General features: G+C 41.2%; 1 protein-coding gene across 1 annotated transcript in view; it reads right to left on the bottom strand.

Annotated features, from left to right (window-relative positions):
* The window catches only part of IL1RAPL2 (interleukin 1 receptor accessory protein like 2), a 563,669-nt gene that overhangs the window by 23,526 nt on the left and 512,414 nt on the right, over positions 1-27,729 (bottom strand). The window contains exon 7 of the mRNA XM_050964503.1: positions 6,457-6,586. Within this exon, the coding sequence (XP_050820460.1) occupies positions 6,457-6,586 (130 nt within the window). The remainder of the gene's footprint in view (positions 1-6,456; positions 6,587-27,729) is intronic.

Below are 27,729 nucleotides of genomic sequence, written 5' to 3' on the forward strand. Positions count from 1 at the left end.
CAATACAAGCAAACCCAGATGGGTTTTGATGATGACACTGGTGCTGATCAGCTGCCTGTAAAAGACATCTAACAAGTTCGCAACAGGAAATGCAGCGTCTACATAATCAGCTCTGTAGCCACCGGAGTCACTTCAGCCCTCTTAGTGTATTATTGCATAATATGTGAGAAAAATGCATCAGGAACTCTGCACAGCACTCACAAACAATGTAGCATTGTAATGACGATAGTACAGTTTTACATGCACCGTGTATAATGCAGTGCACTAAGAATGCAAAGTGCTTACGGGCACATTTTTAATTTAGTTAGATCGGGTACTGGAACCACGAAGCCAAGGAAGCACGGGCTGTAGAAACGTGCCTGGGATCCTGATGACTTACTTGGATGGCTTACTCATGCTGCAGTGGCTTCCCTGCTTTGCCACTTGAGCTAGCTAGATCAATGCTAGCTCAGTTACACCTATAGGTGCTGCAATCACAACAGTATAGACTCTTGAAAAATAAATTAAGGTTTCCCAAAGAACAAAATCCCTTCCCCAAGGAAGCCCATAATTACAGCAACAGACTTGTTTATCATTTGTACAGCAAAGCTAGCTGGAAAAGCCCCCCCACCCCGCCAAGGAAAACTTTGACTTTTCATCATAAAATGATGGACAGAATGGGAACCTCCAGAGAGAAGATGCTCAGCCTGCAGACTTAAATTTTTGCTTGCTTTCTATCTGGCTGACTCATTACACATCCAATCAATTAAGTCCATTTTCTTTATTAATATTCTTTGTATCTGTTGAGATAGTTTCCCTTGGCCCATCTTTCTTCTCTGTTGGTAAACAAGATCTGAAAACTTTTGGCTGAAACAAAAATGTTTTGATTTGGGAGTTTTCAATAAAAAGAAAATTTTTTCCATGGAAAGTAGCTCACTTAATTAAAAAAACCCCATTGTTTTCCCCCACTGAAAAACAATTTAGACAGACAATTTTCAACCAAGTATCGGTTGGGTTGGGGGCCCCATTGTGCTCAGTATTAGATTTTCAGAAGAGCTCAGGACCAGACATGCACTCAGCATGCTGAGCACTTTGGGAAATCTGGCAACAAATTTTGATGCCCAAATGAGAGTGGACAACTTTTAAAAATCTGATCCAAAGTAAGAGATGGTTTCAGCTGTAACATAGTGATCTGGAGTTTGTGGGTGGTTAGATCCAGGATCCAGATCCTGAGGTCCAGAATTTGGATTTGCCTCTGGGTTCTGACCACCCCTACAGTTCGGGTGTGCATTGAACTTGTGACTCAAGTGCCTCTCTAAACCACCTAGTTACAGTATGTTAATCCCTTTCAATTCTGTCTCTAAAACCAAGAAACCTTATGCGATCTGAGACAAACTGTCAGAAACCATACTGGAGGGAGCCACATTTTCTCTAGTTACATTGTATCTGCACAAGTGCATTGAGAATCAGAACTGCCTCCTCCCCCCAGCATATCTTTGAATTTTGGAAAAGTTTGAATTGCTTCTTTTTGCACAACTATCTTCAATTCTTGTGTACTTCTGCATTTCCTGGTTCTGGGACAGACTGCAAGGGCTGAAATACTGCAAGAAAAGGTGAATTTGCATCATTTCTGGACGGAATGGGAACCTCCAGAGAGAAGATGCTCAGCCTGCAGACTTAAATTTTTGCTTGCATTCCATCTGGCTGACTCATTACACGTCCAATCAATTAAGTCCATTTTCTTTATTAATATTCTTTGTATCTGTTGAGATAGTTTCCCCGGCCCGTCTTTCTTCTCTGTTGGTAAACAATATGCTCCCCATTTTGGTCCACAAATCACACTGCAGGGAAGGAATAAAACAGCTAACAAAGAAGATATCTGGGGACATTAATCAGAAGCAGTTCATGAGTTTTCAGGGTTTCCCAGGCTTAGATTTATTATAATGAGCAAATCTTACACACAATGGCAATTGTAAAGATAGTTCAAAATTATGATAAAATAAACTATTATTCCAAAGCCATTTAAAATGAAAGTACCAGCCATTCACGCTACACTTAAATAATGCAGCATCATCTAAAAAGAGCTCTCTTAAAAAAAAAAAGATTTGCACTTGGACTGAGAATCATTGTCACTTATCCTGTTGCTAATTAAAATGGCAGAGAAATAAACTCAGTAGAAGGGGATCTAATCATGGAAATGAGAAGTGATGCTTCAATATTGGGGTGGGCTGAGGTAAAGGCAGCAAACTGCAGGAAGCTCCTAATGGGGTTAGACCTTCTGTTTGCTTTTTACCCACAGAACAGAGCTCATGACCAATTCCTTTAAATGTGTTCTGTACAGACACAGAATATTACAAGATGTGCAACTCTAAATGGCTGCATTTTGTAACTGATCCTGTGAATAGACAGAGCCATGTTTTCTGGGAAGCACAGAAGAATTTTAACAAACTCAGACCCTGAACGTGCAAAGGGATCCACATACACAGGGAGAAACCCAGGTCCCATTGAAGTCAGTGGGATTTTTGCGATTGACTTCACGCAGGGATCCAAATTCCCATGCAGCAAATTGAGACACAATGACTTAGGTGCAGATCATTACAATCCCTCTCATTGATGTTAGGCACATAAGTGTACATACAGGTGACTCTATTTGCAGGATCAGGGCCTTCAATAATCAACATGTGATCTACAGCCACATCTGTAGGCGAACTCCAGCCCTGTGATATACACTTCTCATACATAGCCGAGGATCTGGGCCACTATTTCTAATAGGCACAAAAACCCTAGTTGTTCCCTCAAGAAAGATAGATTGTAGATGAAAGGACACATACATAGACACTTCCAGACAGAAGCCAATGAACTAACAAACTGTATGGTGGGCTTCATTGCCTAACCACTTATTACTCTGTATATTGTCTTTTAAGATTGGAAGCTCTTCAGGGGAGAGTCATCATCTTCTTACTTGTCTATAAAGCACTCAAGGGTTTGTCGAATGTAATGGGTCTTGGAGCAGTGAAACTACAGCACAGGATTCAGTGTAAGCTGTACCAACCTGCTTGGGCTGTAACCAATGACTTGAGTGGGTAGCCTCTTCTGAAGTGTGTGCTGCCATGGTTCACTGCTCTGGATCCTGAGCTAGCCAGATTAATGCTAGCTCAGACATGTCTATGCGAGCTGCATCCACACCCTGTGACTGCAGTGCAGACACACCTTAACACGCTAGCTAAATTGCAGTAGTAATTTTGCGTTCTTACTTCTCGTAGTGGAATAGAAGCTTTCACGTATTCTTGGAGAGTTTTGCACCTGCTAATTGACTTGTGTGGGCGAGAGTGCAGAGAGCGAGATAAATCAGTGAGGGAAAATGAGGCTTTCAATTTAAAATGTCCCCATTCACATCTTTTCATGCATTGAATAGGAATTAAATTATTTCCATTTTAAACACCGAGAAGCTTCTTGTGGGGAGAAAAGAAAAAGACAAATATATTTTCCAAGACAAGCATTATAAGGGATTTGTAAACTGTTTTATTGGGGTCGCAAAAGGACAAAAATATTAGCAATTGATAGGGTAATTTGTAAGGTAAGATTTATAGTGAACAATATTTCTCAGCCATGGCAAAGGAATAGAATTGAAATTCACTGAGAACTGCTTTGATAATCAGATGCAATTCACAACTCTGCAGGCAGGCTGAAAGACTGTTATTCCTTGTTTAATAGCACTGGTTCAATTTACATGACATTTTTATTACCGTGTGGAAATCCCACTCCTGGGCAAGAAGAACCTGGGCAAGGTCTCATCCCCCACCCCCTTCCCTACAGTTTTCTATCCTTTGGTGAATTTAATTCAAGGGGGAGGGAGGTAGGAGTGGGCCCTTCTCACTTAGAAAAAGAAGATCCCGCCTTCGATTTGCCCCTGCAATGATAATCACTACCTCACGGTGGTCAGACCTTACCTTTTTTGTCATGCCATCTCACACACCCTTGATAAATCACTCCAGACTCAGTTCTACAGCCCTTAACCATGCTGAATAGCCATTACCCAGGCAAATAGTCCCATGGATATGACTTCAAAAGGAATATATCTGAGTACACATTGTAGTGCTCTCCTAAGAAAGCACAGATTAATTCACTGTCAATTATCAATATTAGAGGTGGAAATGGATATCAGAGAGTCTTTGGAGTGTCACATGACTGTGTACAAAAGACCTCACCAGCTATATTACATTCTCTTCAGAACAAAAGGGAGTAGCTTAAATCTTGTGTAAAGGAAAATATCTGAAGTAGCCAGGGAAGATTCAGATTAAGTTTGAAAAGCAAAAGGATGGGCTTCTAACTTTCTCTAAAATACAAAGTAGAGCTACAGCTTTAGACTCTTAGCAACGCAAAAATGCCTGGACACTCATTGGTCTGATTGTATCAATGCCTGGTTATTACAAGTCTATCTCAGCATTTAAAGGGACATACCTATGGCTGATGTATTGATAGCGGAGTAGGACAAGTGTCAAATAGACAGGGCCTACCACTGCTAATCAATTTCTATGCATCGGTTGCATATATTTTATCTTGGAAAAGATCAATAACAATGACTGGATGGAAGATATGGGCAGGCTTGCAGTGCTCGTAACATGACAGCCGTGTTTAGTGTTGAATCAAGAGGGCATGGTCAATCTTAGATGTAGACAACACTGGTCACCATGAGAAAGTCAACTTTTTCAAACAGTTACCATGTATGTGGTTGCTGTGTTTATTTCCAACTCAAAGAAAAGCATGAACTCTGGCACCTAAAATAACAGCATTGGAGCTGTTGGCAAGTGCTGAGCTTTTAACGTTGACCATGGTCTATAAAAGCAAGAGGGGATATATGGTGCTATTAGATGTACTGAAGAAAAGACACACTTGAATTGCTCTGAGTTTATACTCTGAGTTAAAGCATTTTAATTGGGGGAAATGTGAAATTAGTTAAGAGGAACAATTAGATAGGGGCAACGGAACACAAATGCTACTTAACCTCCGATTCAATCAATTAAGTTGAGAAGCCAACAGATAAAGAAACCAATTGTAATCTGTGCTAAGGGCTTACTGCTAGTTTAATGCCCTCCAGAGTGGAATGCATGCTGGGCTGCAGGAGGGCACATGGTCAGATCATGCTGGGCTCCAGCAATCTCTGGCAAGTGTGGACAGATGCATGGCAGCCAACTTTGACTCCCACCTTCCCCTGCGGCACTGAGCAGAGATCTGCTGCAGCTGGGAAACGTAGCCCAATGTACTTCTACTGAAAGATATTGCAACTTTTGGGTTAAAGTCTATGTCCATCCAGTTCTCAAACAAGTCAGTGGAAGAGGCACGCGTGTAATTTGGGGCAGAACAGGGGACTTAGTTTGGAATCAAGTTTGGATGTTCCAGGGGAGTAACAAAATCATTCTGTTGTTATAAAGGAACTTCCATATGAAGAGTTTTTATAATGCTCATTAATGCAGGCAGCAGTTTGCTGGAATTTTATACTGGCATTCATTAAACACCACAGCGACTGTGCAACAAAAACCCTTCTTACTTTTTGTGAGGAATCTTACATATGACTAAGGGGAAATTTTGGGTCCGTTATTTTGGATTTCTTTGATAATTTGCTGTTAAAGATGGATCTTAAACAGGTGAGAGATGGAAGACATGAAAAGAACCTGGGTTCTTTTAATACTTTTATTCATCATTTGTCAAGGAGAATTGGGAACACCACCATGAGTTGGGCAAACATAGATGAAGATGTGGGGCCTACTCAAGAAGCTCAAGGGATCATTAATGAGGGGTGACAAGGGAATATAGTTATGTACAAACTCCATGAACTATAAGGTTCATTTGGACTCATACAAATTAACGGAGACACATATTATGAAGGATTCTTTTCTTTAAAACTTTTACAATAAGCAATGGTCAGCAACCTGAATGTCTGATGAAACAAAAAAGGCACAAGATGGGTAAACAAAAAGCTCACAATTACTTGTTTGTCTGCAGAAAGGAACACAAACGCTTAGAGAAGGCATTGCTTAAGTTATGTGCACTGTACATTCTCTATGCTGGTTGGGCAAATAGAAGAGAAACAGTGTGGAAATCTCTGGCAGGTGGCCATCCAGCTTTAGGATTAACATCAATACTGAAAATAACATTAATTTCCCAAGAGCAGCCACTTGGGGCAAATGTAGTGGACAATATCATTATAGTTAAAGGCCAAAAACAACCCCCAGGATATTCAGAAGCATGTCAGTGGTAGCCTAGGGAAATTGGTGACATATCCTCAGAACACATGGATAGCCACACTGTCTTTAGAGTATATTCAGAAGCAATGAGCTAATGTTGCACTGGTTTGCAGCCATCCATCACTTTTTAGACAAGAAAATCATTTTCAGTTCAAATTAAAAAGCTGTTAAAAACATTCTCTGTTGGGCCATACCATTTTTTTAGCAGTAAAATAAATACTCCAAACAGTACCTGATTTCCCCTTCTCTAATGTGACCTTCTAGTTCTTCAATGAATTTTTCCCCTCTCATCCAGTAGATCACGGGGCCCGATTCTCCACTGAATCCAAAGAATGCTTTGCAGGCAATGCTTAGTGGGTTACCTGAGGATAACATACAGAGAGGAGGTTAGACAAATAAGCATAGATGTCAGAGAAGGAAAATAACTGTGAAAATTCTATAGCTAAAAGCTTTTAATAAAGTTCTTTGTAAAAGGCCATAAGAAAAAATAGCCATGAGACGTGAGAGGAAATTACCGTGTGAACTAAATGTGCAGTGGATAGTAGCAATATAAACCTCTTATGTTATCCATCATTTAAATGTTCTCAGAATGGTATCACATGGACAGTGAGATGGCAGCTACTAGAAATGGTCATAGGGGAAGTCATGCTGGGTTAGTTGCTAAAGGAGAGGCCTTCCTCCCTGCAAGGTTCGGGGTTCTATTCCAAAAATTGGCCAGTATCATGAGGCAGTAGGAAAGTTACTAAATCTGTGTGCTTCTGTCTACCCTTCTGTAAAATGGGTGTAATAATTCCCACTTCACATGTGTACTGTTCATAAAGCAGTAAAAGCCCCTCAAGTAAAGGTTGTGTATAACTGCAAGGTAGTCACAAGAGGAGCAATGTTCATATCAATCGGATTTGTGAAAAATGATTAAAACTCAAATGACTGATCAGATAATAAAGTAAAGAAGCCTCTTTTCCCATTCTCTCTCTCAAAAGTTTTTTTTTAAAAGAAATAAAACAAAACACAGATGGTTCTGCTGCCTCTGTTTTCTCTCCAAGGAATCAGCTTCTAGATAAGTTTTCATTGAAACATGACTTTAGCTATACTAGATAGCCAAAAGGATCATTCAGTATTTGGTTTGCAAGCCAGATGATTGCTTGCCTGCCAGTTGCAGTTGCAGCTGAAGCAGCAATAGCAGCCACCACCAGTGAATTTTGGGGAATCTTGCCCATTCCCCGAGTATGCAAATACAACTGTTGGATCTCTTTCTGCATGCATATGTCATGGATGTTGCTGAAGAAACTCTGATATCCCTAGCTCCAAAGACAGAAGATGGGCAATTGGAGCTTGAGTTGATATCAATGAAAAAGACTTTCAACTGGAACTGGATCAATACCTGGAGGTGGAAAATGGACTAAATTATATTTAGAAGAACTGTCTTATTGTGCCAGTCATGCTAGTAATTAACAATTTTTACACTGAAACAGAATGGGCACCTCACTCTTTTAGGGCTCAACCTGAGAAACCTTAAAGGAGCTGGAGTTCCATAAAATGCTAAATACTCAGTGTCTGCAAATCAGGACCCTTTAAGTTGTTTCAAGCTGGGCTCCCAAAAGCACGAGTCACTTTGAAAATTTAGAGTATAGTGAGGGAAAGAAAATCTGCAGATTTGTCTGAGAAAAAGACTGTTTCTCCAAAAAAGATCGGGAGGAAAAAATGGAAAGGAAACCGGAATGTGCTTCATAAAAGTGTGCTAAACAAGGTTTCATGAAAATTGTAACTACAGTATTTACTGTTAGTGTGTTTATTATCTGTAGTTAGCCACAAAACATATTGATATCTGTAAATATTGATTATATACTGATAGTTTGATGTATCGATTATATATCTACATTTATTCACACACCCCTGCAATACTGATTAATACCATAACAAAGCGATATAAAGAATCAATGAAATAACAGTCAAACAATGTGTATCCAAATGTAGAACTGCTCAGCCTCACTCACTACAAGACAATAACATGGGGAATAATTCTCTGAAATATTCTGGGCCAATCTGCATTCTCACATAGGAACCAGTTCTGTAAGCTGCTGACTAGTGTCCTTAACTGATGTGAGTGAGAATTAGTCCCTCAGCTATATACATTTTGCAATTTCTGTAGATGGCCAATGCCAGGTGTAAGTTCTTATTGTGCTGTTTACTCAGCAGTCACGATGCGTATCAATTTAAACACATTTTAGTGATTCCTGGCATGCGGGTGTTCAATCCATGTTTGACTTTAATGGAAAAAGACAATTAGAGCAATGTGAAAAAAGGAAAAGGCTAGACGTGGTCTATTAAAAATGACAGTATTTGCCCCACACTGTGCTGGCCATTAAGTATTTGCTGGAACAGTTTCTTACAGGATGTTTTTTGTTCACTAACCCAGCAGGTTCTCGCCAAATCAAATGAAAGAAACAAAAACATTCTGAAGAGATGTCTGATTTCTATAAGTGCAAAGTAAATATCCTGAAGTTATGCACTTATCAAAGTAGGAAAAGTTAATTAAATAGCTGTCGGTGTAGTATTTCTGCCTGTGAAACATACCTAATGTATATACATGGGATCAGCATTCTTTACCTTGACAGATTTATACATTCTAAATTTGCAGGTTATGGTTGTAGTTCACAGCTTTGCCATGCTGACAAAACTGAAAAATAAACAGATCTTTTTAATGTAAAAGTTCAGTTAGAAGAAAGAAACAGCCTCTGCAATTTGTATTCAACTAGGAATATAGGACTGACTATAGCAGATCAATCCAGTCATCCCTCTAATCTAGTATCCTGCCTCTGACAGTGACCTGTAGCAGATGCATCAGAGGCAGGTATAAGAGACCTTATTTGATGGAACAACTTGTCTTTTCGAAGTATTACAAAATGGTACAAATACTGTTATGCCCGGGGTGAAATACCTTCTGCAAACAGCCGTACACAGAGTCCGCCTGTTCCCCACAGGTACACAAAAGTCTATGCAATGGCCTTGTATGGTATTTCATCCACATGGAGTAATTTCACTTTTATTGTGCTTGGTCCGTATAGGTCTTATAACTCCCAGGTTGCCCTATTGGCCTACTACAGCCTTACAGGCTGCGGGTCTGTCTACACTGTAGTCGGGACTTGGAAGGTGTGATACAGTAGCAGTGAAGCCATGACAGCTGCATGGACTAGCCCCACCCACCCTGAGTGCATACTGAAGTGGCTGCTGTGGCTTCACTACTATTATTATTCAAACCAGGGTTGAGCTAATTAGATTAAAGCAAGCTCAGGTATGTCTATATGTGCTGTAATCACACCTCCTGCCTGCCGTGTTGACATACCCTTAGGCCAGAAAAGAAGACATTAAGAAGGCTTCTTTAAAAGAAGACTTTATACTCAGATGTAAATCTCAGTACTGGGGCAAGCTCCCACCATTCCTCCATCCCATGCTGAGATAAAACTGGCTGCAGTTGAAGCCTGTTCCATTGGCTTTCTGGGAATTACAACCAAACCGATATAGACAAGAAGCAAAGTGTGTGCCATAATACCCTGTATCCATCTGGAGAAGTCCTACCATTGATGGCAGAATCTCTGAATCAGGGGATGCGGTGCATCTAGGGATTCTCATTGCACCAGCATGGGAGCAGGATTTGGCTCTGAGGCAGCCTATCATAGTGATCATGTCCTGAACGGAGTTTCTTGGACAACTGGTTAATATATAGCTGTATACAATAGCTCTATTGACTCATGTAGATCCATGCCCAGCCCCCAGAGAACTGCACGTAGTTATTCACATTATGCATTGCACAAAAGAGTTAAAATTTATCTAAATTAAAAAGTCTCTTGCATCATTTAATTAAAAATCAAAGTTCCAAAGACTTTGTGGGATTCTACAATTGCCTCGATTGCCAGTAAGTTCAATTTAAATCCAATAGACATTTTTTTTAAATTAAATATTTGGCTTAAACTTGGGGAATGATTAGAGGGATTACTAATGAAGTCAACATTTAACGGAGCGTTTTAAGTAACAGTGAGGAAAGAGTAGAAAAGACTGTTAGATATTATTAATTCTCCTTTTTTTTAAACTGAGGTCACCTTGTTACATTAAAGCCTCTGCTTCCAATCAGAAGTCTCTACTTTCGCTTTCTTCCCTTATTCTGTCAATCAGACATGCTTGTTGAAAACTCCCAGCTGATAAGGCACAACTGCTGGCAAATGGAACTTTTGATAGCTAAATCTTATTGTCAATTGTAATAACAATAAGTGAATATGAATATTGTAACATTTCCCCTTGCATTTCGTTTTTCAGAAGAGAATTCCAACTAAAAACAGTTAGCCAAATCCTGCAGACCTTTTTTGAAAGTGATTTCACGGAATGTCTTTGCTAAGGACTGAGAAAGCGTTTGCAATAGAATATTGCTTGGTGTGATTTTGAACATGCTTACTGTGGGTTTGGCATATTGTGCAAGTAAATGCCATATTCCGTATTGCATCTCGTCTTGACTATTACATCCTTCCAGCCTCAAACAAATGATGCTTAAAATAACTCTGCAAAAGGGGTTTGGTCCTTTAAAAACTGAAATATCATGGCTAAATGAATGCCTCGGAGACTGGTGCACAAAAACAAAAGCTGTATATAGATCACAGGATCCAACTGATGCACACTGGCATATCGATTTCTCTGTAGGCAGGTAGATTATTTTCTACCACTTTATACTGGTTGCTATTTGCACTGGTAAGAACACTCATATAGTCTTTCCTGGCTAACTTCTGTTAGTGATTGGAATCAGGCCAGATGCCTCTCATGTGCCCCCTTGTGGCCTACTGTCAGGCTAGAGTCAGCCTTCCTCAGTTTCCCCTCTTGGACTGTTCACTAAACTAAAAAAATCCCAATCACTTTTGTCTACTCCCATCCTCCATTGGGTTCTGCATTATTAAATCAACAAACATTCAAAATAAAGTTTTCCAGTCCATCCAAATGTCTACACAAAACAAAGGCGTCTCTTCTTCCTGCCTGATACCTTTCCTGCTTTGGCGTGTCCTACCTGGGTGAAGTCTTTGTCCTAACTCCCACTACTCTCTGCTATAGCCTGCTCCTTCCTAGCAGTCTCTAATCTCTGAGCATCCCCTCCTTCACTGCAGCCCCCTGCTGCTCTTTACAGGGCAATCACCCTGCTCTCTTTCAGGTGTGGCTCAGTCTGTAACCAGGATTGGCTAGCCCCAGCCCTCCTGTTACAGTGATCTTTTCCTCCAGTAGATAGGGCTTAAATGGCTCTTTCCAGATTGCCTGATCCAAAGCCCACTAATGTTAGTGAGGCTCCTTGTCACCATTATCCTTTGTTCAAAAGCTCAAAAGTTTGAAATACTGGGATTTCCTGATTCTTGTACTTTCATTCCACTTTACACATGCCATCTTTGGAAGGACACTCATCCCTACTGCCTCCAGCCTTCTGATGTCTCTTGCATTTAATGCAGCTGCTTCCAGACCATAGGGTAATACAGTTAGTATTTTCACTTTGGTACCAAACATAATATTTTTATCCGTCCATCAGTTAATCAGATTCTGTGCGGCATATGTCACTAAAGCACATCTCCTTTAAACCTCCTCCTTGATGGACCCATCGGATCTGAACAGACTTCTTAGGTACACGCAAGATTTTACTTGTTCTGTGACCTCACCTCTGCTGCATAATGTCAGGTCGGAGAAATAAAAGGTAACGATGAGATCAATTTCCCGCCTCAAATCTCACAAACCCATTCTGATTTCCCACCCCAAATAGTTACAACATTAGGTGGTTCTATCAGTGATGCTTGCTGGGTTCTATTTCCGGTTCTTGCCATGAATTTGCAGGATGAGCTCAGGCAAGGTACAACCCTTCTGTGCTTCAATTTATCCATCTCTAAAATGGAGGTAACATCTTCTTCATAACGGCGTCAGGAGGCTTAATATTGTTAATAAAGTCCTTTGAGATCCTTGGATGAAAGGTGCTCTGCCTGTGTCACTCGTTATGACATTTATTTAAAGTGATAGAGTTCTGTCTTCCCCTGCTAGCTAAGTAATCCTACCTCAGTCCAATATAACTAGGAAGATGAGAGTCGAGGGGCTGTGGAGAAAAAAGACTAGACCCCAAAGAGGCCATGCATGGATGCTCAGTGCTGCTGGAAAGCAAGTTATATTTCTTTGGTGCCAATGGATGCATTTAGGTCTCTAAATATCGGCACTCAAGTTTGAAAATGCAGGTTGATGGCACACTTGTTGTTTGTATAGAATATACTTTCAGAAAGGTAAGGATTTCTGATGAGGCCTGGCACATGTACTGGAGAACTGTTTTCTTAATAAATAAGTTTTAAAAAATGATGATACTTGGGCAGGGATTGTTTTCCCTCTGGCCATAAACTGATTTTGATATGTGCATAGTACACAATTAAACAATAACCTGAGACAGTTAAAATGGTACTCTTGGGTCTGAATCAGCACAATCTTTGTGAAAGGTCATAATTTGGTCTCTGCATCTGCACCTCTTTTGCAGGAAACTCAATTTGGTGGGGAAACCACTTTTGATACGATCTACAGGTGCTTCCTTTCTAGAACTGCTTAGATCGCACAGATCTTACTAGCATTGTTCAGTCTCCTTTCCTCACAACACACTTCTTCTTATACACTAAAGCACAAAACACTCCACCCAAACCATAAGAAATGAGTTAAAGCTTTCCAAAGTCAGGTCAGTACTTGGCTAGACTGATGACAGTATCTCTCTTTAATCTGGGCAGAGATTCATGACTGCTCTAGCAGCATTCTTGGACAAGAATCTGACCACTCATATACCAATTTGATGCACATACTGGTTCTCTGGCACGTCCGTGATCATGCTCATCTGCTTTTGTGGCATTCTGCCTTCTCAGAAAGTAGAAAACAGTTTCAAGCTGAGTTAAGGTGCCAAAACTGGCTACCAAACAAAAGACTGAAGAGAGTGGCCTGCAGAATAGAATACAGGATACCCCCTTCACAAGGAAATCCTTCTTGTCATAAGCGGTGTCAAGTTAATTCTGCATGGTTCATTTTCTGGGTTTGCATCTGCAGACACTTGTGGGCATTAATACTGCCAATTAGTGCCTTTATATGGTAGTTTGATCTGGTTTGCCTCAGTAATGGCTATTGTGCACATGCAGAAGGCAAGATGTGTGCATCTCTGCAGAATCACTCTCTCATTCCAGGCCTTCCTCATCAATGCGTAAGTTTTAACTGGTTCACATTTGACAATAGTGCAGGTGTCTTACTTGATAGAAAGACATTATATTTCTTGGGAAAGATTCGGTTGGGCCCAGTAGCTGGCAAAGAGCTCTACATGCGTCTTCTCAGATGTTGGCTAGACATCAGCATTTTGTGACCTCTAGAGCTCTCAGCCAGCAATGGGAGGGAGAGAGAGCACACATTATTCAAGTGGCTTTCAGATTTATATTGCCAGAGTTTCATGGGACATACCAGAGGCATCAGCGAAGAATGTACATCATATTACCCAGTTCAATTACAGAACACAGTGCTTGTGATTATTAAAGAACCACAGGCTGTATTGCCAGCCAGGAACATTGTAGTCACGCATTGGACCCTTGCAGTTTGCACGACCACTTACTATCTCACTTTCAACTGCCCTTGCAGTGAGGGCAGAGTCTATTGTACAATCCAGCTGGTCTTAATTTTCCCCTCATATCTATTTTAACATTTAGATTCAGGCCAATGCTCCTTGGCCTACCTAGTTCTGGGAATAATGCTCTCTTTTCGTTTATTTTAAAGTTATTAATCAGCTGTCATCACATTCCCCAGCTCTTCTCTTTTGTGTATTTGTATTGAGTATCCAAGTTCTCTCCTCCTATCTTATCCATGTATCATTTTTTATTATAAAACATATACATTGGACTTGGAAAAGTTTCAGAAAAGGGCAACAAAAATGATTAGGGGTATGGAATAGCTGCCGTCTGAGGAGAGATTAATAAGACTGGAGCTTTTCAGCTTGGAAAAGAAACGACTAAGCGGGAATATGATAGAGGTCTATAAAATCATGACTGGTGTGAGAAAGTAACTAAGGAAGTGTTATTTACTCCTTTTCATAACGCAAGAACTAGGGGTCACCAAATGAAATTAATAGGCAGCAGGTTTAAAACAAACAAAAAAGTTTTTTTTCCACACAATGCACAGTCAACTCCTTGCCAGAGGATGTTGTGAAGGCCAAAACTATAATAGGGTTCAAAAAAGAACTAGATAGGTTCATGGAGGATAGGTCCATCAATGGCTATTAGCCAGGATGGGCAGGGATGGCGTCCCTAGCCTCTGCCAGAAGCTGGGAATGAGCAACAAGGGATGGATCACTTGATCATTGCCTGTTCTGTTCGTTCCTTCTGGGGTACCTGGCATTGCCCACTCTTGGTAGACAGGATACTGAGATAGATGGACCTTTGGTCTGACTCACTATGGCCGTTCTTATGTTCTTATGACCTCTCTTAACTTTTTTATGTTCCTCCCTAAACTGTGAGGATGTAGCTGCATGCTTTATGAGTTTATTACAAGCTCATGTAGCATAAGACAACTTTTTCTTTTGTTTGACATGTAACTTTCATGTGCAGACATTACATAGACATTCCACTGAGTACTGTACATCATTATTCAGATAACTAGATGTAAGAGATGAAAGACATATTTTAGCCCATCTCACTAACAGTCTTCTAGAGACTGTCAATGGGACTGAATCTGAATCTCCAGCTGTGAGGTTTGCAAGGCAAATCATTGTGTCATGGGTTTGTCACTGACCAGAACTCTGGGCTGCTATAATGAACTTTAAAAATGTCTGGAATTAACCAAAGCGCAGACTGTCTTATAGTCATCTGGCAAAGTGAGCTGAACTGAATAGAACAGTGAAGTAAAGAACTTACTTCCTTTACTTCAGAAGGAAATCCTGGATGTAAGGCGATAAGGGAGGCAGGGCTTCTACTTTCAATTTATCCACACCACAAATGCCAGGGGCAACATAAACCTTGATTCATAAAACAATCTTTGTGCAGTAGCTGATGTCTAGTTTGCCGAGAATGTCAATTTTCGGCAAGTTCCTTCCAAGGACCTGCTTTTAGCCACTCTCTTGCAATTGGCAGTAACAGGCAGAATCCAGGAACTCACAAGTACACCCGAGCCCAGACAAAGAATAACAGCTTTTGGGCTGCTGGGAGAATTAGTTCTGTAGGTGCTGAACTGCAGGAACTCGGGTAGCCTGCGGATACTCAATATCTGCTGAATAAGAGCCATAGATTTTATGGCAGTAAACTATAGCAGATGTTTTACACTAGAGGTCAGTCTTGCAATCTAAGATCAACCCTCTTAGTCTGAAATTCTGGAAAAAAAAATACATACGGTGCCAAATGCTTTGTTAAGTAGGTTGTCTCTTTGCTCTTTAAGTTTACAAGGTTGCATTTAAAAGGTATCAGTTAATGAAAGATTTAGGTAGGCAACCTCTGCTGAGCTGTGCATATTCATTAGTACTGAATAAACAGTATGATACTGTGCAAAGAAAGGACTTCTGTACTTCTGCTACTGTCAGCAAATGTCCTCATTCCCATATTTCATATCATACATTTCATGGGTCAAATCCCGAGAGCTTCTGAGTGCCTACAGCTCTCCGTGATTCCAATGGAACATGGATGCAGGTATTTAGCACCTCTTGAGATTTGTGCTATGTGGTGAATAAACATCAGGTTGGTTTAAAAATTGATACTTCCCCCTCATACTGGATTCATTTAATAAACCCTGAATATAGATGCTAACTACTTAGTGTAATAGGCAGAGGAAGCTGGAGACTCTGCAGATAGAGGGCGTAATCGATCGCACAGGAGCACATAATGGGGTATTCAAATCCTGGATTCAGACGCTCAGATCAGCACTTAGGCAACTAGAAGCCCATTTTGCACACATCAGTGCCAGTTTGTGCACCTTAATACGGCATCCAGAGGCCCCAGGATGGCATCGAACTCATGAAAGGTAAATAAAGCCTCAATCATGAAAAGGAATAAACTATAACAAAAATAAAAATTACTGCACTGACCATTGTGGGCTGTATTATTTTCGTGTGTGCTGTATCTTCTTTCCATTCTCATCCCAGTCCTCCTCCTCTTTTGTTTGCCTCTTTATTTTCTGCTACCTTTATTCCATCATTTCCTGCCGGCTCTTTGCCATTTTACTCTCCGTCAGTATTTTCTAACTTTCTCTTCTCTCTCTCTCCATCTCACCAGGCTGGGTTTCTTTCCCAAGACTCGGTTCTTCCTGTCTCTCCCTCATGTTCTGTCTCCCATCATATTTCCATCCCACCACAAAATCTCCTCCTTCTCAGCATTTATTCACTTGGTAATTCCCTTTGGACTCACAAGCTTTATGGTTCGTTCTCAGGTTTTCCCTTCTCCCTTCTTTTTACCCTCTGAGTTTCATTCTTCCCCCTCCCCCCTTCCTCTTCCTCTCATGGCAACATTTCCCCAAGACGCCCACTAAATACTTTCTTTCCTTCCCTTTCCCATATTTCTTTTTTCTCCCCACTGTTTCCCCTGTAACATCAGTCACTGCGGTCAGCAGATATTGACCACTACTATGTGGCTGTGGTCAGGAAATAAAGGAGTTTATTAGACCCATCCCACCTACTTTTTAGACCTTCCACTCTCCCCCTTGCTGCTACTGACATTGAAGGTACAGTCTAGATCCTCCTCCTGTTGCTTCTCGTCTGGATCCCCACTCCCTCCACTTCTCCAAAGATCCTGGGACTGCAATTGACCCACAATGCTTATTCTACCTTTGCTGCACTCACTCAAAAGTGAGGGAATTTTAGCAGCCCTGCAATACGTTGGCCTGTGGCACCTAGCCCCACAGACCGCTGATCTGCTCAGACTCCCAGTGTCTCCACAAGACTGGAAGAGGCAGCTGCAGTAAATATTTTTAGCAGCTGAGGCATGTTAACAACTTTCTTGTTCTTTTTTATTAGCATTCCCCAGCGTAAACTGATCAAAGGAACCATGTTTTGTTTGGTATAACATGATTTACAATGTTCATGTTAATTACTATAGGTGATTCTCCCCGCCCCCTTCGCTTAACTGATTATTTTACAAAGTGGAAACCTGGCTATGGGCTAAATCCTGCTCTCCCTTACTCAGGCAATGCTCCCACTGAGGCCAATGGCAGTTTGACCCGTGTAAGCACAGATTGTATTATTTGGGTCTGTGAAAATAAGCCATACCTTGATGATCTATATTAAAAGGAATTTATTTTTTCCTGGCAAGAACAGACAGGAAAGGTGGTTAGTAGGATTTTCAAAAGACTGCAGCATCGGCCTAACTGCACCCATTAAAGTCCATGGGCTCATTGCTCTTTGAAAAATTCCATTGCTGCATGTTTCAAAATTCTCCATTTCAGCAACTAGTAGATTTCTGACTGGGGCAGAATCCTTACAAGTGTCAGCTAATGTTTGAATAATGAAAGGATGAGCCAGGAACTAACACGCTGAAAGCATTTTTAAATAAAATTGATAAACAAAGAGACCTGCTCTGTGTAGTGACACTGATTGCTCTAATAATGCCATTTTAGAGTGAAGGAAAATTATCCAACTAGCTTCCAGCTTTGTTAAAATAATTTAAACAGCATTTAAGAATTGTTTTTTTCAGGTGCTGGATTGCTATATTCCGCAACTTCTACAAAGAAAATAAATCTCAAGAAGGTCACCAACATTGTAGCGTGATTCAAGAACTGAATACAAACGGCGTTTTGGCATCTGTGCTGAGAGGTGTGAAAAAGAAATTGCTGTACATGACACGAGTTAACTTGAGAACTTGTATATTCACTTACATATGGATTGTTTCGCTAAAGCAATTCTTCGGCAACAAGAAAAAGAGCAAGCCAGGATACAGAGAAGAAAACGTACAAGATCTTATGCTTGTCCTGCTTTGACCTTTATAGTTTCTGAAGCTGCTCCTGATTCTTTTGTTCCAGTCTCTCCTTTTTTTTAAAATGTCCTGAGCCATCCTCACATATTTGGCTGCTAGATATCTGTGCTCTTCCATAATAGCTATTATGCATGAGACTCAAAAGCACATACAGCATATCTAGGAGGCAGCAGAACAACATTAGACAGCTTGTAGGTAAGAATGCTGAACACCCTGATCCATTTTTAATTCACAGGAAATAATGATGATCCACAGGATATACTGCTTGTGGCTCTTCTGGTTGATAGTGACCCTTGCAAGAAGAGAAAAGCCAAGATAAAATATACAAGAACTTGAAACGGTGCTTCAAAAAGTGATCAGATATTCTGAATTCCCTCGGAAATGGATCAATCAGAACAAAATCTTCTAGGGTAAAATTTTCCAAAAAGTACCCAAATGACCTAGGAGTCTAAGTTCCATGTTCAAAAGTGACAGTCACTTAAGAGCTGAAGTATCATTGAAAGTCAATGGGACACGGTCCTAGATGCCTAAGAGACTCTGAAAATTTGAGTTAGGCTCGTAGGTCACTTTGGGCCAGATTTTTAAATATATTTAGGCAGCTAGTGCAATTTTCAGAAGCTTCTGTGTGCTTAACTCCCACTGGGTTTTTTTGAGGATCACACTAAGTACCTATTTCAGGGGTGGGCAAACTTTTTGGCCTGAGGGCCACACACGGGTGGGGAAACTGCATGCAGTTTCCCGTTCCTGGCCAATGGGAGCTTCGGGGGAGGTACCCACAGCACGCAAAGCCTTCTGTCCCCCCTTTCCCAGGGTCTGCAGGGACGTGGTGCCAACTGCTTCCTGGAGTGGCAAGGGCCCATGGCACCATGGGGGCGGCAATACCATGGGCTGGATCCAAAGCCCTGATGGGCCGGATCCGGCCCGTGGGCCATAGTTTGCCAACACCTGACCTATTTTCATCCTTAGTCTAAATATCTTTAAATACCTAAATACCTGGCTTTTAGTTTCTTTCAAAATTGTTACCCCAAGCTAGGAATTTCAAAAGAGGCTGAGTGAATTTCAAGGCAGTTTTGAAATTCCCCACCATAAGCTCTAAATACCTGGGGTCCTTCAGGGACCACAACTGCCTTGGGACTGAACTACTGTTCAATGAACATCTGGGGAGGTCATGCAGATAGAGACGGTCGGGAAGTTTTTGACAATTTTTTTTTAAAATGTTGATTAATGGAAAGCAATTTTTTTTCATGGAAACAGATCGGTTTCGACAAAACTTTTGTTGGGAAGATTTCTCAGGTCCAGAATGGAAATCTGGTTGGGGAGAGGACAGCGAGCGTGCACCCTATGGAAGAATGGGCAATAGCCTGGTGGTGAGGGTGCTCTCCTGGGAAGTGGGAACCCAAGTGGAAGTACCTGCTCTGAATCAGGCTGGGCAGGGACTTAACACACACACTCTCAAATATTTGAAACATCTCCTTTCCATTCCGATGTGAGCTAAACCCTCACATTTTTGTGCAAAACCAAAAATCTTGTTTTCAGGCCAGCCCTGTTTGCAAACTCTTTTTGTTCTTCCTCTTGACAACACAGCAACAGGGGTGGTTTTTACTTTAACCCAATGAGGCAGAATATAGTGAATTACAGGTCAGATCCAGGTCATCGGGAAGATCTCAGAGCACTTGGCATCTGGCTACTCATATATGAACAGAGTCACCGAGTGACACATTTCCAGCACTTTCTCAGTAATGCTTTCACTTAGCAAACTGCATCTTACATAAGCTCTTGGAAGCCAGAATTGTCGTGGTGTCTGCCTCTTGAACAGTCCTGATCATGTTGTTGGCACTTAACAAATTTGATTAATAATAATGAAGTGGAAATTTACACTAGGGCTAGGAGACAAGTTGTCATGTTTTATTTCATCAGTCTAGCAGAAACTTTTATATACAACTGTGAATTGAAAAAGAGGAGGTAGTATTTCAGACTATAAGTAGCTGTCACTAATGCCTTTGAAACAGAAGCCCTGCTCTCTTACATCCTTATGTGAGGCTCCTATGATCAGATAATTATAGTAATAGGGTACAAAGATATGTTTTCTGCCAGGGGAATGACATACTGTTATGGGCTGCAGATCTCAGATCTCATTTCACACTATCAGCCTTTGAACTAAAGTTGGGGTTTCTCTCGTTAATCACACCACGCAGACGACTGTGTTTTTGATACTGCTCTGACAGCTGGAGGAGAGACAGACATTTGTCGTGACAATTATTTGCCAACTGCTTATTTCTTTTGTTACAGACTTCTTCTATTCCTCATCCCTGCCTGTATTTCATTCCACACAAGGCCACTCCTTTTATCCCTCTACAGTTAAGGGCAACAACTTCAGTCTTATGCAAAACGTATAAGGAATTACATGAATTTCTCCATCCTCTGGCAAAATGCTTTGTGAAATAACTTCAGTCAAATAACAGGTAAAAGGTCCCCTTTGCACACTGAAGCTGTCATGCTAGCCTACCTTTCACCAGGGAATGGTGAGAATTGTCTCTACTCTTCACTTTGTGCATGCTCAAGACCTGCACTCTGATCCATCAACACAGCCGGAAAGCCCATTTCTCATAGCCATTGGCGGTTGGAGGGTCACTCTTCAATCTCCCCTGAATAAGGGGCAGCATGCAGCTGAGCTACCTCAAGAGCAGAACAGGGAGGGAATTTTGACTCAGAGTCACCATTGCTTCTTTGGATCCCGCTCTTGATCCAAAAGCAAAAACCATCTACTTTTGGTATATGTCAGTAGCAGATTATCTCCCACTCCACACCAGCAGATTTCTGCTGGGTGGCACATTGGCGGGACAGAGCCCAAACTGCCCTTCATACACCCCTGCCAGCCCAGGGAGGCGTTCCAGTAGGACCTGAACTTGAAAGATTAATATTTCTCTATGAAAATTTATTTCTGGCATTTCAGCATAACACAAATAAATTAGGGATAGGGTTTTTTTTCTTCCAGGGGAAGAACGAGATACTGTCCGGCATCACTTTGTAACAGGGTGATCAGACTTCCTACAAAGGAAATTAAAGATATATTAACAAGTGGGGTTTTTTTGGGGGGGGGGGTATCAAAAAAATATAATCTACCACACAAAGGGCCAAATCCTGTATCTTACTCACATGTATAGGGTGGCTATTCTGTCTTAGCAAGTTTCACTTTTCTGGGCAGAATACATGTGCGAGATTGCTAAGGAAATCAGCGACATGGTAGAACACACTTAAGAAACTATACTAACTTCTCTCAGCTTTGGGGGCTCAGACAATGATAAAGCTATCCTGTTAAGATAAAGACCAAGGATCAAGGATATCCCTCTCTCATGTCAGAATGACAAAGATACAGCTTTTCAAGTGGCTGTGAAGGTGTGGTTCAGTGTGGATGTCAGGTTAACATGGCAGGGCTCTTTAGAGTTTAACATATGCTGGGCTGGTCAGACTACACTTTCACGTCAGATGTGTGCAGGCAGGTCTAAGAGAGCTTTCTGGCCTCAGGAATGGAGTTTCATTAAAGATCTGGATACACACATCTCCCCCTGCTTCTTATAGCTACCATAGGTTCTCCACAGATATAAGTGCTTGCAGAGACTCACACAACTGGTGAATGTATAGACAGACTATAACTCCAAAGTTCATAGTGGTCATTTGAGACTTCCTTCTGGCCTTCCATTGAATGCTTCAGTCTTCGGGGACTTTATCCAGGGGGTGAGTTCCTCTAAATGGAACAACCCACAGCAGTAGCAGCAGAACGAGGAGCCATTTCTTTCTATAGCTGGAGGCCAGCTTGGTCTGCCCCTTCGCAATCCAGAACCCAACCCTGCAGCAGAACTAAGAGCCACTGTTCCATTTAATCTCCAGCCCATCCCAGCCCTCATTGCCCAGCACTCGTAAGGTAATTGGCAAAAAAAAAAGCAAAATTTCATTCACAGAAATAGAGGGCACTTTAAAATTCAGGTCCTGAGTTTTAAATTTCAGAACAAGATAGGAAAATGAGCTGCTACTGTGTGTATGCATGTGTTGTCCTCAGTTTGTAAAGCACTACATAAATTTACATCACTACACAGGATGTGTGATTTTTAACAATAAAATTAATAACTGTGATCACTCATTTTTCACTAACATATCTACAATGCAACCAAACAGATAATGTTCTCACAAATATCTAAAAAAGGTAATTAATAATAAATAAAATAAATAATAATAATGTAATTAATAGCAAACCTTGTACCCTATTCCCCCTAAAAAGGATAGAAGTTATGCCAATCATGCTGATTTCAAGTGATCAGGATTGCTGGGCTGTGATTGTTACTTCCTCTAACAAGGTACAGAAAATCATCTTTCAGTGTTTTTCTATCAGTCAAGTAGCTCCACTGAACCCCCGACCATCCAGGAAAAAGTTACAGACTATTTGAAGTTCATTACAGACACATTAGCAGGAAACTCGCTGTTTTTGATGTAGTAAATTTAATTTTAAGAAGAATTTTGGTGTGACTTTTACCTGTTTATGATGGTGGAGAATTTACCAGGTATAGGTTACATGTCCAGCTGTTAAGGAAAGTGTTATTCAGCTAAAATTCCCAGCTCCTCACTGGGGAAGGTTTGGTAACTTGGGATTGGTGGAGCCTAACCACCAATCAAGACTTTCAGGTTTTTGTGGGAACCTTCAGCAGAATGCTTCATCCCACATAGATGGAATCTCAAGTTATATATCCTCTCAATGCCAGAATATGGCCTGTAGAAGTGCTGCAATATAGACTCAAATAAGCAGCAATATAAGAGGAAATAGAGAGCATTCACTGAGGCCACTTCAGAGCCAGCTCCCAACAATTCTAGTTATTGTGAAACTATTAAAAAAAAGAAGACAGGAAAAAACCCTGACTGAGAGCATGTGTATTGTCTTCAGCAAGAGCAGCTTGTGCTGTGCTATTTCAATCATACTGGCAGAAAAGTGTTACCTTTGTCTACTTTGCCAAAGACCTTTTCCTGCTGAAAGCCAAAGATGCCCTTCGCTGAGGATTCAACCCTCTCTGCTCTTTTTCTTTCTGGATTTAGTTTTGCAAAAATGATGCACTGAGTGCCAAGGACCAGTTATCCTGGTTAATAATGAGGATACACAAATACCTCTTTGTGTATTGTTCCTCAGCTGGCGTAAACCACTGTAGCAGTATGGACATTAATGGAGTTACACGGATGGAACCTGTATTGTGGGGGTATTGTGAAGGCCAAAAGTATAACTGGGTTCAAGGAAGGATTGGAGAAGTTCCTGGAGGATAGGTTCATCAATGACTATTAGCCAAGATGGTCAGGGACCAATCCCCTGCTCCAGTTATCCCTAAACCTCTGAATGCTAGAAGCTGGGAACGGATGGCAGGGGATTGATCACTTGATAAATTGTCCAGCCTGTTCATTCCCTCTGAAGCATCTGGCACTGGCCACTGTTGGAAGACAGGATACTGGGCTAGATGGACTATTAGTCTGACCCAGTAGGGCTGTTCTCATGATGTTCTTATATTTGCTCAATGGAGATGGGCTTACTCGCATGCGTAAGCACATGCTTAAGTGCAATGCTGAATCAGAGCCCCTGTGAATATTAAATATATAAAGTATCTATTTTTAAGAAGAAAAACAAAAATGTTACAGCATGACCTTTTCACCAAGCTCATTCCAGCAGATAATTTCCATTTGTTTATTTGAATTTAGAGATAACGGTTAAGGAGAGTAAAAATGTAAAACAGAGTTCAATAAATACAACCTGTGTTTTGCTCAGCAAGTGAATCAATATTGTATTTCAGTCATCCAGTAAACAATTTACTATGAAGTTTAATCTCTTCTAATCTGTCAGAATGAAACAAAACATTTTTTATTTGTCCTTCTTATAAAAAAACAAGTAATGGCATAAAACCTAAATAGTATTAAGATGGATATAAATTTTGAAAAAAGGTCAAGCACATTGAAAACATTTGCTAATATGGTAAAAAGGAACGATTTTCTCTGGTTCTTTAGTTTTTATTCTCAGGACCTGGGGAGGGGGGAAATACTTTATGGTCCATTTATTTAATCAAAAGATGAGATTTAAATGAAGCAGGCATGCGATAATTTAATGGGGAAATAAAGCTGAATGAAACTAAAAGAGTCATAATAAATTAGAAAAACTCAAACAACTTTGAGGGGTTAAAACAATTCCTTCCTAAGGAGATATTGTGACAACCCATTGTGCTCAGTGATTTGAGCCATAACGTATCAGTCCAGCTAAGTGTCATGTTGAAAATGACCTTGGTTTTTCTTTGACAGATGTGATTTACTGAAGGCAATAGTCTAATTGTCCTAAACCTATTAGTGGTGAGAACACTAGTTTACTTGGAGTCTCTTGCCTCGCACTCAGTTGATAAAATTCACATTAGCCACCTAGTACATGTAATTTCAGGCACGTAGGGCTCTAGTAATCTAAAATTTTGCTTGGTGGGTGCCAAATCATGAAGGCTTTGTGACTCACAACTCCTGAGGTCTGCACCATCGCGAGAGATGGCACTGCCAGCCTTGCAAAGCTGAGAGGAAAATTTACCTGCCCAAGCAAAAAATCCACTCACTCACCCTTGTCAGTATCATCACTGTTGATTGATGACAATGGGAAAAAACCCAACGCTGTGGATATTTTGCTTGCCCAAGGACAATTCTGCTTTGGTGAGGCAAACCCAGTCCTATTCCCCAGTGCTTTACTTGAGATTCAAGGCACGCCCACTCTCCCACCCCCACCCCCTGAGATGATCATGGAAAGAAAAGGCAATTTCTAATAACACAACAGCAAAATCTCCAAAGGTTAATGAATCCCCTGCTGTGTAAATAGGGAAGGGGGATGAGGAAAGCCTCTGCAAGGACTGAAAATTAGATCAGAAAATCCTTAACTAGGAGAGAGAGAAATATAACAAAAACAGAGAGCTGGATTTGTGCATCTAGCACCAGGGCAGAGGGAGTGGACAAAAGTGACTCTCTGCCACTTTTGTAGCACCCTGGTTCTGTGGCAGACTAGGAGCAATTTCAGCCCTCGCCCCAAAGTTAAATACTCTCTGGCTTGTTCCAATTTATGCCCAGTTACCTATCACCACAATGTGATCCAGCAGTACTTGGATCATACTCCTTTCCCTTGGCCATATTCCCTAGGGCTGGGGTCTAGAAGGACTATGTACACAGTCCTATGAGATCTCCACACTGCCTAGTGATTACCGCATTGATTGGGGGGAATTCCCAGGTGACCAGATCTGCTGAGTTTACATTCCCTTTGGTTCAGGATAGTGGCACAAATGGGCCATACTGTGATAGTGAACTGGGCTCCCAGATTGAGTCTTTGGTACTGTGGAAAAGCACGTCCCAATGACAGGACACCAGGTTCTTCTTCTTTAAACAAGAATTTGTAAAGTCATAAGCTTACAGACAATGGCTAACAATCAGCCAGCCACTTCTGTGACAGCTAGTTTAACTCTGAGGCTTGTGGTTTAAGGCATTCCACCTGCAGTGGTGAAAAAAAGTCTGGGCCCCCATGAATAATACACAGAGATAATGTGGCTATGATGAGACCTTCAAAAATAACCATTTGTGGAGAGAGGGCTCACGTCCTTCCCAGAGCTCAAAAGAAGATAGCTGCTAATTTGAATCTGAAATACAGAGCGAGAAAGGAAGTAATATTTTCCCATTGTGGAGAACTCTTCATGAACTCTTGTTCCACTGGGGAAAGCTATTGTATCAGTTAATATAGAGCAATCTTCTGAGACCATTTTCTGAACTTAATGTAGCTATATTGTGCAAAAACAATAGTTTATCTTCAAATAAAGGGGGCTAGGAAGTCATGGGAAGAACTTGAGGGCATGGACAGGGTCATCAATAGCATTAAGCATGGCCTCAGTGATCTACAGACTGACTGAGACATCCATTTAAGACTATACTTTATTCTAGCATGCTTTTGGCAGCCAGCAACAGCTAAAACTGTACCGCAAGAGCACTTTGCATACAGCGCTGGCTACCAAAGAGAAACTGACTTTTATGATCTACAATTCTGGAGCCTTGAAATGTCCCATGCGGTGCCTTGCCTGTGGTATTATTTGGAGACAAGACAGTATCTTACTTAGGAGGTAGACGAGAAGCTTACAAAATCCTTCTGAGAGAAAAGCTTTGCCCTTCTTTATGCTTATCTCTTTTCCTAGCTGTGATAGTGCTGAGAAAGAAATTAAGTTGCTCTCTGCGAGATCTAATAGGAGACCACAGACACTTCACTGTCAAGACTGTTATTTGAGCTGCTTCTAGTGCATTATCCACGAACGGTTACAGATTCCCTCCCCTGTCCCTTGGGGTAGCTACTGCCACCATCTGGGCATCAGAAAAGATACAGGTAATTGTGATAATCTTATAGCGTGATGGGCTATTCACACAAAGCTGGAGTGGCATGATTGCAGTACTGACCTATGGTGATGTGCATCTGTCAGATCTACGGCTGTGAAATAACCCCCTGGAGGGAACAGCTGATATACGATGAGGCATGTGCAAATCTGTGTACATTTCTTTGAAGGATTTTAAATCTGATACAACGTGTCTCGTTCCTGGGGAGAACACTGCAGTACAGTTTCCAGATTCAGAAATAACTCCAGCACCCTGTACAATAGGCACCATTAAGCGGTCGACATTTACTCACCGCTGTATATAGCTACAAGAGTTCATTACTATATGGCTTTAGCCAGAGGAATAAATGTGGCATAGCAGACACCACTGGGTCCGTAATTGTCCTCTGCACTTGGAGTCCGAGAGGCATCTCTACATGGCTTATGGGTTTCTGGCCAGTAGAAGGCTGAATATAGAAAAGGTTGGGTAAAATTCTCCCGCTGTACAGCAAATCACCTGCTAGGGCAGGGGGCAGCAACCTTTCAGAACTGGTGTGCCGAGTCTTCATTTATTCACTCTAATGTAAGGTTTCACGTGCCAGTAATACATTTTAATGTTTTTAGAAGGTCTCTTTCTATAAGTCTATAATATATAACTAAACTATTGTTGTATGTAAAGTGAATTAGGTTTTTAAAATGTTTAAGAAGCTTCATTTAAAATTAAATTAAAATGCAGAGCCCCCCGGACTGGTGGCCAGGACCCGGGTAGTGTGAGTGCCACTGAAAATCAGCTTGCGTGCTGCCCTTTGGAACGCCTGCCATAGGTTGCCTACCCCTGTGCTAAGGTATTTCCTTCATTTCTTGGCAGAAAAAATAATTCTTTTCCCAGCTCATTAATGGCTCCCAGAGAGAGACATGCCTCCCCAGGAAGCCCCTGTTCTGAGGACATACAGGCACAAGTCCAAGGGCTTTGTGTATGGATGGCAAGGAAAGTTTGAGCTAAAACGTGTGTCAGAACCTGTGTCAGATCAGCTGTGTAGAACCTTTAGTGAACAGCATGCCAAGTGCTCCTTTGCTGTGATTATCTGCAGGCCATGTACCAGAGAAAGACATGAGTTTCTGTAGCTCCTCTAGTGTGACAGG

The sequence above is a fragment of the Gopherus flavomarginatus genome, chromosome 8, assembly GCF_025201925.1.
Source record: "Gopherus flavomarginatus isolate rGopFla2 chromosome 8, rGopFla2.mat.asm, whole genome shotgun sequence".
Classification (NCBI taxonomy): domain Eukaryota; kingdom Metazoa; phylum Chordata; order Testudines; family Testudinidae; genus Gopherus; species Gopherus flavomarginatus.